The sequence below is a fragment of the Equus przewalskii genome, chromosome 4 (assembly GCF_037783145.1).
Source record: "Equus przewalskii isolate Varuska chromosome 4, EquPr2, whole genome shotgun sequence".
NCBI classification, from domain to species: domain Eukaryota; kingdom Metazoa; phylum Chordata; class Mammalia; order Perissodactyla; family Equidae; genus Equus; species Equus przewalskii.
The window spans coordinates 108,167,035-108,181,667 of NC_091834.1; the positions used below are offsets into that span (position 1 = coordinate 108,167,035).

Below are 14,633 nucleotides of genomic sequence, written 5' to 3' on the forward strand. Positions count from 1 at the left end.
TTTTCAATTCACGTATTTATTTAAATGATTTATAGTTCAGTCCTAGCTCTATGTTCTCCCATGGTGGAATGTAACGTGAGGCTAAGATTCGACTGAGACAGAAGTATTAGTAAAAGCGGACCACATAAGCTGATGGATGCATGTATTCTAAATTTAAATTCATTTTTTAAGTTTAAACTAAAAAACAGATATTTACCGCTTTACGTCTAGCAACCTTGGGGCGTTCTGGTCCAACTGAAGGAAGCATTTAGATCCTAGACCACAGAGCCAGGCAGTGCTCTCAGTCCTTTTCCTCTCTGACTACAGTACGGCAGCAGAGTGGGCATAATCAAGAACCCCCAGCAGCATCCATATCCCTTCACAGCTACGAGGACGACTCCAACATTTTCTCAAAGTACATAATTGCTCTAGGATCCAACTGCTAAAGCTGCAATCACAGTCTAAAATAGCTAAACGGTGGTTCCTGATTTAGCTACACCAGTTATTTTGTTACAAGTCTTCACAAAATTTCATTAAAGTATAACTCAATGACTAACACCAAGAATAAAAGAAATATTTGCCTCTCTTTTACATGAGACCAAAGTGTTTTCTTCTCTTTTGTTCATTTGGTTCTTAGCCTACACATATTAAATTTGGCTAGAGTTAAATTCTCTTGAACTTCCCAGAAGAACTATGGGAAGAAAGCTCTCCTCAAAGAAAAGGTTGTACATGTATAGTACAGAACAAAGTATTAGAGTAATAAGAGACCAACTGTCAAAAAAGTTGAGTGATACTATATATGACAGGTTTGAGTCCCTACTTATTTGCAGCCACAGAATCAGCACTGACTGGCAGCAGTAAAAGCAGGAAAAAGGCAGATTTCAACTACCAAGTTCTAAGTTTTCAAGTAAACAAAAATAGCAGCGGAAAACTGTCCTTATTCATCTCTGTAACAACTCTTCAAGAATATTCCTCACCCATAGTCTAATTTCACAGGGGTAGACAATTAATATGGGTCAACACTGGTACAACAAAAAAGCCAGCCCTCATTCCATCAACCCAAACCTGCTAGGCCTTTTCTCTATTTATGGGGAAAAAAAAAATGAAGAATGAAAAACAATGTATTTACATTAAAACTGTAGGACCAAAGTCCTAAAGAAGTATTACATGTTAAGTGAGGACCATTTTTCATATCCTAATAGTCTTCATTCAAAACAGTAAATTTTTTTCTCAAAGTATTAATATTCTTTAATTATTTTATTTTCCAATCCAGTATAAATTTTTACTGCACTAAATAAAAAGATGAAAAATTGTGAGTGAACATATCCAAAAGTGGGGTTAGGAGGTGAGTACCACATTACTTCATGTTTCCCTATGCTTCTACCCTGCTATGAATCACAGTTGTCAACCACACTATGAAAACGTGTACAAATATATCTCGTTTAAAGAAAAACACCAGCTGAAAGTTCAGAACCCCAAGAACCTAAGTATGTACAGTAAAAATCAAAGTACTACTAATACAGAAAGCTTAACTTTTCTCATGCATGGCTCCTATTATTGATTTGCTCCCTGGCTACAGCAGAATAACAAGCACACTTCTAGACAGTGTAATTCACTGGTTTTATTACGAAAATAATACAAGGCTATTACAATAACAAAAGTACATTAAAAAAATCGCTCTCAAACTCCAGACTCCTAGTGCTCTTCTTGGATACGATCACCATCAAGTTTCGCGTGAATCCTTCCAGAAGTTTTCTAAGGCAGGCTTGTTTAAGCATAAAAGTGAGATGTGAGAGCAAATACAAATCCGGAATAGACAAGTGAAAAATTCTGGAGAAAATATAAATTCCTTACTCTATGTGATGAACTGATGGTTCATCAGTTTAAGGCACACGGAGGAAAAACCCAAGAAAAAAATCTTTGGCTAATCACCCTTTTATTCTACTAAAAAATCCCCAAAAAACAAAGAATTTGTCCTGTCCCTCAATCTGGTAGCAATTGTATTTAACGTACTTTGTTATTAGAGCGTGCAGCTCACAAGGATTTTTATGAGCAAATCTGGTATCAACCAACTGCTGGACAGCCAACGTCGCACGCAAGTCAGCATCACTGATTCCTGCGAATTTCGGCCCGACTGCGCCCGCTCCTCGGGCAGCGAACCTCCTGCTCTCGCTGCCTTCCGGCGCCGTGTAAGTCGGTGCCGCAGACACCGGCGCACTCGAGGGTCCCCCCGCGTTTCCGAGCGCGGCTCCGTCCGGGCGCCCGGCTCCGCTCCCGAGGCCGCCCGCAGCCCGCCGGGGACCGAATGCTCCCAAGACGGCTCCTCCACGCCCTTCCTCCTCCGGGACGGCGACCCTCGCGAAACCCAGGCCGGCCGTCTTCACCCAAGTTCACGCCCAGCCCAACGTGAGCGTCCGGCATCCTAAAATGAGCACGACTTCCCGCGGCCAGGCACCGACACCAGCTCGGGGTCAGGGAGGCAGCAGGAGACGCGGGAGCCACTCCGCGCGCGTCCGCCTCCGTCAGAGCAAGGCCCGCCCGCGGCAAGGAAGACGGCAGCAGCGCGGCCGGCCCCCGGCTCGAGCGCACCCTCCGGGGACGGGCGCGACCCCACACGTGACTGCCAGACGGGAGACAGACCTCAATCATCCCGCTCCGCAAAGCCTCGGGGGCCCTCGCTGCCCTCCGCCCGCGCCGCACAGCCGGGAACGCCGGAGCCGTCTGGGGCGGGAGCGGCGTGAGCCCCGCCCGGCTGCCCCTGCGCCATCCCCTCGGCACACTCCGGAGGCACCGGCGCCCGGCCGCAGCGCCAGCGCACGGGCGCGCCCACCTGGCGGCCCCGCTCACCTGGCGGCCCCGCTTGCGATGGGCGGCGGGGACGCTTGACTGAGACAGGGGGCTGACAGGGGCAGGACTCGGCTCCGGCGTCGCCCGGGCGGAGGCCCGCGGGACGCTGCTGCTGGTCAGGAGACCCGACCTGGGCGGGGGCGCCGGGTGACAGCGGCCCGGCCCGGGAAGACAGGCAGGCTGGGGAGGGTACACTGACGGCGGTGCCGACCCCTGACCCGGGTGGGGCGGGGACCCCTGGTCGGGGCAGGGAGGCGGGGTGGTGGCGAGGCAGTCGGGGACCCTTGATCGGGACCGTGGCGGGTGGGGACCCCTGACCCGGGCAGGGGGCGGGAACTCTTGACTTGGGCGGAGCCGGGGACCCCTGACCGGGGCCGTGGCGGGTGGGGACCCCTGACCCGGGCAGGGGGCGGGAACTCTTGACTTGGGCGGAGCCGGGCACCCCCGACCGGGGCCGTGGCGGGTGGGGCCCCCGACCCGGGCAGGAGGGCGGTGACCCCTGACTTGGGCGGGGTAGGGACCCCTGATCGGGGCCGTGACAAGGGGAGGACCCGACGCGGGCAAGGTGGCGGGTGGCGACAAGAGACCGCGCGGCGGGGACCCCCGACCCGGGCGCGGCGGGGCCGCGCGGCGCCCACTCACCCAGGCGGGCAGGTCGCAGGCGCGCACCCCCAGGCGCACGGCGCGCTCCTCGTCCTCCAGCAGCGCCAGCGCGCGGCACAGGCGGCTGGCCTTGAGGCCGCGGCTGCGCCGGCACCACACGAGCAGCCCGAGAGCCAGCAGCACCCAGCTGAAGCTCAGGCCCAGGTAGCCCAGCGCGTACACCGGCAGCAGCAGCGCGAAGCTGCGCGCCAGCTGTGCCAGCAGCCCCGCCACGTCCACGCTCAGCGCCGGGCCGGGGGGTTCGGCCCGGGCAGCGCCGGCCTCTGGGCCCCGGTCCGGGGCGCCACTCATCGCGCAGCACCCTAAACGCTCGCGTCCGCCCGGCCGAGCGCCTCCGCCCGCGCGCCAGCGCCCCTCTGAGGGGTGCGCGCCGCCGCTACGGCCCGCCCGCCCTTCCGCCCGCGGGCGGCGTGCGACGTCAGCACGCAGCGTGGGCAGGGTGCCGCGGGCGGACGGGAGGGCGCGCGCCGGTGCCGCGACCGGGCGCGGCCCTGGGCCTGGTCCACGTCACAGCGCTGGGGAGCGAGGTGGGCGGGGCTAGTCAGAGCGTCACCGCTCGGGGTGGAAGGAAGCGTCACAACGGGGGGATGGGCGGGTCTGCCGTGTGAGGTCTTCGCGCGGAGCGGGCGGGGTGGCTGTGTAGCGTCATCGCACGAGGAAAGCGGTCACGGCCCTAGGCCTGAGGCACGTCCTCTCACGGGGCTGGCGGTAACGTCATCGCGCGGGTTGGGGCCGCGCTGGGCCCGGGCACGCCCTCTCAGGGGTGGGCGGGGGCTGTCATGTGACGTCATCGCGCGGGTGGGCGGGGCGCCCCTGAAGCGGGCAGGCGGGCACCGCCCTGGGCCCGGGCACGCCCTCTCAGGGGTGGGCGGGTCTGGCGTGTGGCGTCATCTCGCGAGTGGGCGGGGCGGCCATGAAGCCGCACGGCGGGCACCGCCCTGGGCCTGGGTACGCCCCCTCGAGGGCGGGCGGGGCCGTCTATGACGTCATCCCGCGGTGGGCAGTACAGCCCTGGGGCACGTCCTTTCAGGGGTGGGCGGGCTCTGGCCGCCGGCTGGCAGTTGGGACGTGAGGCGGGCAAGGGGGACGCTCGGGAGCGGCTGGCGGAGGTGGTCGTGGCTTCCGAGCGCTGCCGGTGTGCGGGCCTGCTCCGTCACCCGCCTCTGGGCCTGGGCCGACGGGTGTGTCGGCCGGGGCGTCGGGCGGTGCTGGCCCCGGCCGGGGTCACCCGGGCCTGCGGGCTCCCGCGGAAGGGGAGGTGACGCTCCGCGGGCCTTGCACTTGCCGAGTGCTAGGAAGGCGCTGTTCCGTGCACTGTCGCGGTCGTTTAACGACGACGGGGACATGTCCAAGGAAGCGCTGCTGAGCGGCTTCACGGTTGTGCGACCGTCGCAGTGCACGCGGGCACACAGCCGGGCCGCGGCCCTAGTCTCGCGGGAGCACCGTGGACGTGCCGCCCGTCGTTAACCGAGACGTCGTTAGGCGGCGCAGGCTGCCTTCAAGGTGTTAGCGCGCGCGCGCGCGTGCACTCCGTCGCGAGTGGTGCGCAGAGGGCGCTGCGTGGGAGGTACCGCTCTGCTGCTCCGGACTCTGAGCTGCCTTAGGGATGGGAAAGCCCCAGCAGGATAGGCCTTCCTATGCGTATATGAAATGAAAGCGTTTCGGCTCAAATAACGTTCCCCAGGGGGCGCCCAGCAGGTGTCCTCAGCAGGATGCCAACCACTTCTCTGAAAGGTGCCCGCATCCCGCTGACTCGCCGTTAACGGTGCTAGGCTAGACCATGCTTGTGATTTCTGGGAAGCAAGACAGCTCTTGATCACTATGATTCGGCGGACTCAAATCAGGATAATTCCTAAGTGTTTTTGGGCGTATTCAGTGAGTTCCAAGGAAGTTTTAATTGTAACAATAAGGTTAGTTATTTCCTCTCTCTCTTCTATCCTTCATATCTTTATGCTGCTGGCAGCCTTGAATGATCGCCGTTAGAAAGGACAGGGACGATTGGAGAGAAATATAGCATGCTTGCACGTTTTTACGTTCTTGATTGATGTGTGTACTTCATATCACATGGGTTCTTCCCTGCCATGCTGCAGGGATTCTGGAATAATGGCTTGATCACTATGCAGGAGCTGCAGTGACAGAGCCTCGTGTCTTCAGGACAAAACAGCCATATCCCACAGGCCACTTTGCTGTGCAGATAGGAGGACAAAAGCCTGTAAGAAGAAGAGGACTGCCAACCAAAGACTAAACTGCAATCACAGCCCTGTTCGAGGCACTGAATAAAAGACTTGCTGCTAGCGTGAACTTTTCCAGTCGGCGGAGCATTTACATGCATTGGTGACTTTGCCAAGTTCTCATTAGTAATTCAAGTAGGCTTAAGTTCGGTGAGGGCAAGAACCACATTTATTGTGTCTATCGTCATATCCTCAGGCTAGCATAGTGCCTGCTGCAACGTGAATGAATAAACCACACCTCTCTCCTCCTCCGTCTGTGAGTCTGTCTGCAGTTATATATACCTATATGTGTGTATGGCTATGGAGAAATGTGAATAGATATCTGCTATGAAAACATTGCTCTAGGGGCTTGAACACAGCTTCAGGCAAGGGCTCTAAACCTCAAGCAAGGGAAGGAAGTGGTTTTTCCTTTCTTGCTCTTCACCAAATTTCATTATATTAGTTGTGATATGTAAAATGGTGAGAACCCTTTTCCTATGTAACAGTGTAATGTTTTAATGCCACATTTCACTCAAAACTAAGTTACAACCTCAAAAGAAGTGATTGCCTTGTAAACATAGGAAGGAGCATGAGCTTTTCTGTCTTGTGGTCTTCCCTCTAGAGTTGTAGAATCACATCCCATAGATAAAGACTTGAGTGAACACAAGCCACATAGAAAGTCCTTCATGACTGCAATAACGTGTTTGACCTGGGGGCCCAGCGGCGTGAAATACACTGAAGACAAGTGTCCATGTTGTACACCAATCAGCTCCTGGCCTCAGCTGCCTTCCTGACCCCACTGAACTCCTGGCCACGCCCCTGTCTTTAATCATACCAGCAAGGCTGAATGCATCTCATTCTGCACCGAGTCTGGTAACAGGCCCAGCTAGGTTCCGAGGCTTTTGCTAGCATTCGACTCTTTATACTCCTCAATCTTCTGTGACCTGCTCATGTTACCCCTTTCCTTACCTTCTGTGCAGACAGTTCTCCAATGAAAGGCCCTACTTTCTCAGAGGAAAGAAGAGCATCATTGGGAGTATTCTAGTACAAAACTGTAAAGTTTCAGCCTCTGCACTCATCCTTTCCAGTTTCAGAGAAAAGTGCTTTCTTCTGTTTAGGTTCTGTCTTCTGCTTTGTTTTGGATGCCCTCCCGCCTAGGTCTGGGCCTTATCAACTCTCCTGCCCACCTCTTCCACGTCTCCCTCTCTCCCTGTCCTACAAAGCCTTCATTGTAGAGGGTGAGAGCACACTGCTTCTTCCTTTTGTGCTGCACCCAGGACTCATTTTGCTCAAACGCACCAAGACTCCTATTCCTGTGTTTCTGATGTGCTCGTTTGTGACACAACCATTCTTTACCTAAGCAACCAGAAGAATCAGAAAAAGTGTGGTCCTTTCTTGCTTGCCCAGTTTATTACAAAAATCTCTTAATTGACTGGTATCCCTTTGATCCTACCTTCTTTAAAAGTTCCCCAGAGACTTTCCCTCCCTGGCACGGAGGAGGCTGTTGCAGGCCTACCTGAGGTGGCAGGCAGATTAGTCAGCTTGGTTATACCAGCACATAGACACATATATTGAGGATAATGAAAGCCAGGTTTCTCACTGTTGGAGATCTTACAAGCATGGAAAGGGAGAGTCTAGAAAGAACCCAGAGGTGTTGGACTGGACTTGGAGGCAGTATGAAGTCATATGTTTTGATATATATATACAGATGGACATAGAGTTATATATGTATATCTATATTTGTGTGCATTTGTGTTACTTTATATATTTTCTATTTCTGTCTGCTGAGAGGATCTTGGAGCTTTCAGCGCCCCAGTACCAATAAGCACAAGGAGCTCCAGATCTTGGCTTCTAAATACCATTCTCTAATAAAAGGAACCAGGGATCTTTGGAGAAATAGCTGACTTCAGGGCTGGAGTGTGGAAGTACAAGATGAGCCTGGAATATTTTGTTATGCTAGAAAGTAAGAAAATGCTCAAAGAATCACACGATGTCGAAGGACAAGGGAGGCAACTTGAGGGGCTCCCACCGATTAAGTGTGGGACGATTTGTGCAGCAAAATCAAGGATGATACTGGCAGATTAGAACCCAGGGAGTAAAAAAGGAACCCATGAGTCCATACTGATATAGATGAAGGAACAAGTGATCAATATGGAAAATAAATAACTGGAGTGATGGAAGTAGAAAATCACCATTTAGCCATCATCATAGGGCAGGGGTGAGCTATCAGTGGGGGCTAAGGATGTTAGGTGGAGGTTCGATGAGGAATATTACTGGAATACCTTCTGCAAGATACTCATCAATCAGAAAAGGAAAAAATGGGGACTTTCTGGTGGGGAAAACCGGCAGACACCAACATGACCCAGCTACGTGTCACCAGCAGAGCAGGGGGAGGGGAGACAGGTGGAAATTGTGAGTCCTGACATGACATGCTGAGTAGTATCGCGGCACTTCTGGGGCATCTCTCCAGAAACCTTGACCTGAGTGTGGCCTGGGGACTCACCAGACAGATGAAGTGTAGGGTCACCCTGTTTTCTTACTGAGAAATTGTAATTACTCCAGATTGCAGTGGACCGGAGAGACTCAACAACCACATGCAAAGTATGCTTCTGCGTGGGGTCTAGGCCACAAAGGAAAAGAAGTGTTTTGGGGATGGTTGGTGAAACAAGGGGAGTCCGTGGACTGGACAACAGAGTCATATTGACATGGACGTCCTGATGGGGAGGGTGATGGAACGGGGGCCATCCTTGTTTGGGGAAAATAGACAGTGGAGTATTTTGGGGTGATGGTATCTGAAGCTCTTTGTCAACTGACTCAGTAAAAGACCAGTGATCTTGGGTCAGTGTGTGTGGACAGATGCTGGATGCTGGGAGGCACCGAGCGCAGCGCGTGTGGTGGGAGGTACAGTGGAGACCTGGGTGATGCACACAAGGGAGTTCTTTGGACTCGCATATTTTCTCTAAGTGGGAAATTATTTCAAAAGTTATTTTTAAGTCTCTATTTCTATCAAATGGCCAATTTAAAATGCAGATTTGATTGACTCTCTTCCATGCTTATGAAATGTCTCCTTTGCTTCCAGTATGAAGTTAAAGCCCCTTCCTTTGCACGACAAGCAGAGCTCTTCTCAACTTGACCCTGCATCTCTATCCTTCTCTCTCCAGGGCCTGTGCGGTGTCACACTGCGTCTCCTTCCTCCCAAACTGTGCTGTCACTTGTCTCTGTGCCTTGGCACCTGCTGTTCCCTGTGTCTGGACTACGCTTCTTCTTTTGTCCTTTTGCAAAACTCCTATTCATCTTTCAAAACCCAATTTGTTTTGTCCACCTCTGGGAAGCCTTGTGATATTCCCTTCCCCCTGAGCTAATCTTATCTATAACTTATGTTTACCTCTATGATTGCCCTTATCTACTGAATACAACTCAGCTCTCAGGAGCCCCAGAGGCAGCTCTCTGTGCATATAATGGGGAGCCCTAATATTCTTGGGGGCGTCTGAATTGCTGGTACATATTAGAGTCCCCAGCTGAAGCCATATATCAAGTCACAAGCCCCATTTCAGTTTTTATCAATAATGAAGATGATATTTGCGTGGCCTTGCTGGCTCCTCTGCTCGGGTCTCACAAGATGAAACCAAGTGTTGGCTGAGCTGTGGGCCCTCTGAAGATGCTCGTCTGAGACCTCTCCCGAGTCCACTCAGATCATTGGCAGAGTTGGTTCATCGCAGCTGTGGGCCCAGTCCCCGACTTCTCTGGCTGATGGCACTGGTCACCCTCAGCTCCTCCCACAGGGCCTCCTCCGGGAAGGACAGTCTGCTTCCTCTTCTTCCAGGACAGCAGGCATGTTTCTCTGACATGTCACCTCCTTTTAAGGTCAGGCCCACTCAGGATAATCTCCTTTTGATTAACTCAGTCAGATGATTAGCAACCTAATCATGGGAGTGATATCTGTCACATCCACAGGCTCTGCTCACACTCAGGGAGACAGGGCTACTCAAGGGCACGGACGGCGGAGCAGCTATCTAAGGGCCTGTAGAGTTGCGCTCACCACAGTCTCTTCACTGGTTGGGAGAAGGGAGGGGAGTTAATGGGCCCTCTGCTATTCCAAAAAGTGCTCCAGTTATGGTTTTATATAGTAACGGATGACTTATAAATTTATCAAGGAAGGCTGTAATTTTGGTATCCCAATTATTTTTTTGTTTTTGTTTTTCTCCTTTTTATAATAGAAAATTTCAAACATAATCAGAAATAGAAGGCTAGTGTTGTTAATACTCAAGTACTCATCACTCGGCTTCAACAATACAACGAGCTCATGACCAGGCATGTTTCATTTACCACCCCACTCTCCACTCCAGCCTATCCCCACCAGCCAGGCATTAAAACAGTAGTTTTGAATGTGAATTCAGGACCAGGCATATCAAGTAAAGAGAATGGTGAGCAAGGAGGAATCTGTGCCAGTCGTGAGGTTGTGCCAGGTGGCACCAAGTGATGCGGTGGCATCTCTGTCCCCATGCTTGCTTGTTCCTTCACCTGCTTCCGAGCTTTTTGTTTCTTTCCAGTGCCTGGAGTGAGACAGTCCATGAAGCAGGGTGTAAGTGATTTAAGTATTTTATGTTCTAATAAAAGACCATTATCTGAAAAGAAGATGGAAGGGAGGCAGAGAGAATGGAAAGATAGAAGGAGGAAGGTAGGACTGGGGAGTGGAGCACGGTGATTAAGTTTGCAAGTGACCAATCCAGCCCTTGGAAGATTGGGTATCCCACCCATTTTTATCTTCCCCAAATGCTTATAACTTAGGTAATAACCTATAATAACAACCACAACAAATTGTTAATAACTAACATTTACTAAGTGCTAACTTTGAGCTGGTGCCATGCAAGGACCTTTACATAATTCCTCATTTAATCCCCACAATCACTCTGCAGAGTAAGTCCCTTATATTTCCCCTTTTTACTGAAGAGCTGACTGAAGCACAAGGTAGTAAAACAAACTGCCCACGTTCACGCAGCTAGTGAGGCTCATCAGGGACGGGAGCTCAGGAGTCAGCCTTCTCCCCAGCACGTTAGCCGACACTGGAGGTAGGTTTTGTGTCATACCCGCATACATGGACATGACAGTGGCACTGTATTTCTGTGACTATGAAAACTAGAGAGGCTGGGAGAGGAAGGCTCATTGACTTTGTAATAAAGTAGCTTATTACTGAGAAAAAAGGTTTTGCTTTGATCATAACCTGAAATTATAAGCTAGTTTATAGTCTAGTGAGGAAGATGGACATAAATTTTTAAATTATAGGCAAGAGAGTATGACAGAACTTTATAACAAACGTGAGCAGGGGAGGCTCTTTGTCAAAGTGTGAGTAGGAGTGAAGCCAACTTGAAGAAAGGGACAAGTGTTCCGGGCAGAGAAGCAGCTTGCACACAGGCCACAAGGCTGGACAGATGGTGGAGTCCCACGAAGCTCTCCCTCAGCTTCCACGTGTTCTCCACCTGCCCATCCTTCAGCCTGCAACCACAGCATTCTCTTCCCCTTTTAATGACTTCCCATTGCCTAACCTAACACTCTAAATCTTTACATCCTGCATTCAAGGCCCTTTACAGACTGGCCAAGTCCCCCTTTTTGGCCTCATCTCCAACCATCCCAGCCGGCCCCGGTCACATGCCCTGTGCTACAGACCTACTCTGCCCAGTCTAGAAGCCACTCACCACATGGGGCTTTCAGCACTTGAAATGTGGTTACTCTGAACTGAGATGTGCTGTAAGTGTAAAATACACCTGATTTTGAAGACAGTATAAAAAAAAGTGTAAAATATAATAATATATATGATGAAGTAACATTTTGCATATATTTAGCTGGATACAATATATTATTAAATTTGATTTCATCTGTTTCTTCTTACTTTTTAAAGTGTGAGTACTAGATAATTTATAATTACTGATGTGGCTTGAGTGGTACTTCAACTGGACGGTGCTGTTGTAGACACAGTCAGCTATTACATCTCCCCCAGCCCTCCTCACCCCTGCCTCCCTCTGAGCTTGTACCCATATTTGTTTTGCCCTCAAAATGTTCTTTCCCAGCCTCTCTGCCTAGTAGGTTATCTGTACTTCAAGTTCCATCTGCCATGAGGCTCTTCCTGACCTCATTCCTTTCTTCCAGGCAGACTTCGGTCACTTCCTCATTCACCGCATTTTATGAGTGGCTCCTACGCTTTCACGTTATTTAATGGTTGTTTGCATATTTCTCTCTCTAGCAATTATGAGCACTAGAGGCCCAGATAGCGTTTTATCTAGCTTTCTGTCTCCAGCATTCTATAAGTTCCTGGGTCATCAAATGAACTCAGTAAGCTAATCTGTGGAATAAACATAGAATAAATATTATCTGATGAAATGTAATTGATTGGCAAATGAGTTATTTAGAAGATTGTTTTAAGAAGTCTGAGGAGAGAAAGATTGTCTTAGTTTTCTTCATAAGTGTAAGTCCATTTACTCGGCAAAGACGGTGGGGACAGAGAGAAAGAGGAAATGGCACTGTGAAGCCTGTGAATCTGGCGCATCTGGGGAGCTCTAGGTTACTGTTTGCTGATGAAGGAAAGGAGCTGGTGAGAGCTGGGGTGGAGAGAGAGCTGGGAGGGATGTAAGAGTCCTGTGTTGGATGACTGGCTGCAGTGGGGAGTGGACTGGGGTAGAGAGTCCAGACCTGACTATCTCCTTTTTTATTGAGGAGGAGGATTAGCCCTGAGCTAACATCTGCTGCCAATCCTCCTCTTTTTGCTGAGGAAGACTGGCCCTGAGCTAACATCATGCCCATCTTCCTCTACTTTTTATATGTGGGACGCCTGCCACAGCATGGCTTGCTAAGCAGTGGCCATGTCTGCACCCAGGATCCAAACCGGCAAACCGTGGGCTGCCAAAGCGGAACGTGCAAACTTAACCGCTGTGCCACCAGGCTGGCCCCGAGACCTGACTATCTTGACAGGAGTTTGGACTGCCCTCTGGAGGTGCGGGTGTGGGCTTTAAGGGCCATGCCCGGGTCTTTCACATGGTGTGCTTGTGCCTAACTTTATCCTCACATTCAACAGTGTGAAGCTTTTCCAGTATCAGCTGTTTTCTCAGTTGATGAAGAGTGACATAGTGGTTAAGAGGATGGACTTTGGCATCAGACTATCCACCAGCCTCGCTGTGTGACTGTAGGCAAGCGAATGAACCTTTCTGGTTCTGTCTCCTCATCTGAAAAAGAGTAACTGTGTATCTCACATGAGATGCTATGAGAATTAAATGAATTACCAAATGGAAAGTTAGTTTGGTGCCTCCTTTGGAGCAGTCCCTGAATAAATCGTAGCTATCACTGAGATTACCTTTCCTATTTTCATTTTTTCTCTCTCTTTTTTTTTTTGGTGAGGAAGATTGTTCCTGAGCTAACATCTATACCAGCCTTCCTCTATTTTGTACGTGGGACGCTGCCAGAGCATCACTTGATGAGTGGTGTGTAGGTCCGTGCCTCAGATCTGAACCTGTGAACCCTGGGGAGCCAAACAGAGCATGTGAACCTAACTGCTATGCCACTGGGCCGGCCCCCTTCCTTTTCTCTTACGTTCCTCTTGAGTGCTGATGAGTGGAAATGAACAGGTAGTAGTGATTGATGTGGATTAAGGCTGCCCCAGCTAGAGAAGCCCAAGGTGACCTGGCCTACATGCCAAACTATACGCCCCAGTGGACTTTTTTTATGGTATGAATTAGGACTGCCCCAGGGAGAGAAGCCCAGGGCATCCTCACCTACATGCCGATCTATATGGCCAGATTCGTATCTAAAGTTATATGACCACACAAGAACCAGACCTCATCTGCACTGAAATCATTTAATGACTTTTTACATCATCTTTTCTTTTCTCCAGTAAAAATAAGTCACGTACCCATGCCTTATAAAATTAGCCCTAACCCTCAACTCAGGGCAGCAGCAGGAGCTCTGACTTCCCATGGGACCTGTCCCCATGCAGCAGCAGCAGGAGCTCTGACCGCCCGTGGGTCCTGTCCCCATGCACCAGCTCTGCCTGCCCATGGGTCCTGTCCCCATGCCAGCGGGGGCAGCAGCAGCTGCTCTGCCTGCCCATGGGCCCTGTCCCCATGCCAGCGGGGGCAGCAGAAGCGGCGGCAGCAGAAGCTCTGACTGCCCATGGGTCCTGTCCCCATGCTATTCCACACTATTCTCTAAATAAAAGAGCACTACTGCCAGATCTTGAGAGTCTAAGAAATCTTTCTTTCGACTCCTTGGCTCACCGACCCTGCATCAGTGATATGTCCAAAACTAAAGTATGATAAAATATAAAAGGCTTAGATTGGATCTGTTAATAATTTCTCTAAGGCACAGAGCTGACTAAATGGCCTTTGTATCTGGAGCAAAGTAGATCCTGGAAATTGTAAACTGGTTCAGTATGTGACTCAAAAATACAACGTCTGCAAAATAAATTTTGTATCTACAGAAAAACCATGATATCAAAAGCATAGACTAGCAATAACATGCTCACTGATGTACTCCTTAACACATGATTTGAGAGCCTACTCTTTTTAGTGTGAAAACATTAAGTGCAATCTTTTCTAAGTAACATTTGCACACTGAAACAAATGCAAAACAGTTTGTGGAAAAATAGCTAAATGTGAGTTATAATGTCCATCACTGGAATAGCACCTACACCTCTCCAGTCTTGCATGTTTAAGACTGGCTTTTATTCTAATCTTCAAATAAAATAATTCTGATAAAATAAAATCTCAGATGCACAATATGTGTCCTAAAGTTTCTGTTTTCTCATCTTTTGTTTGGTATAAAAACTCATTCTATCAACAACGACTTTTTCAAATGCTTAGTGATTCCTACTACTCTTACAGGGCGGTGCTACCACACAAAGATGGGGTTCTCCTACCTGGTGCGGGTAATGGGCCACTTATTAGGGCA

The 14,633-nt window shown here is 50.4% G+C and overlaps 1 protein-coding gene and 1 long non-coding RNA gene across 3 annotated transcripts in view; one reads left to right on the top strand and one right to left on the bottom strand.

Moving 5' to 3' along the window:
- ESYT2 (extended synaptotagmin 2) overlaps nt 1-3,982 on the bottom strand; it is a 92,089-nt gene extending 88,107 nt beyond the window's left edge. Inside the window, exon 1 of one of the 2 annotated variants that reach the window (XM_070618121.1) lies at nt 3,469-3,982. In XM_070618121.1, the coding sequence (XP_070474222.1) occupies nt 3,469-3,780 (312 nt within the window). In that variant the 5' untranslated portion in view covers nt 3,781-3,982. The remainder of the gene's footprint in view (nt 1-3,468) is intronic. The other variant, XM_070618120.1, reaches the window with a different exon arrangement.
- A 512-nt stretch (nt 3,983-4,494) lies between these two features.
- LOC139083098 (uncharacterized) lies at nt 4,495-5,971 on the top strand. The gene is made up of 2 exons (XR_011539666.1): nt 4,495-5,399; nt 5,613-5,971. It is a non-coding gene; the product is annotated as an uncharacterized lncRNA (long non-coding RNA).
- The last annotated feature ends 8,662 nt before the right edge of the window (nt 5,972-14,633 follow it).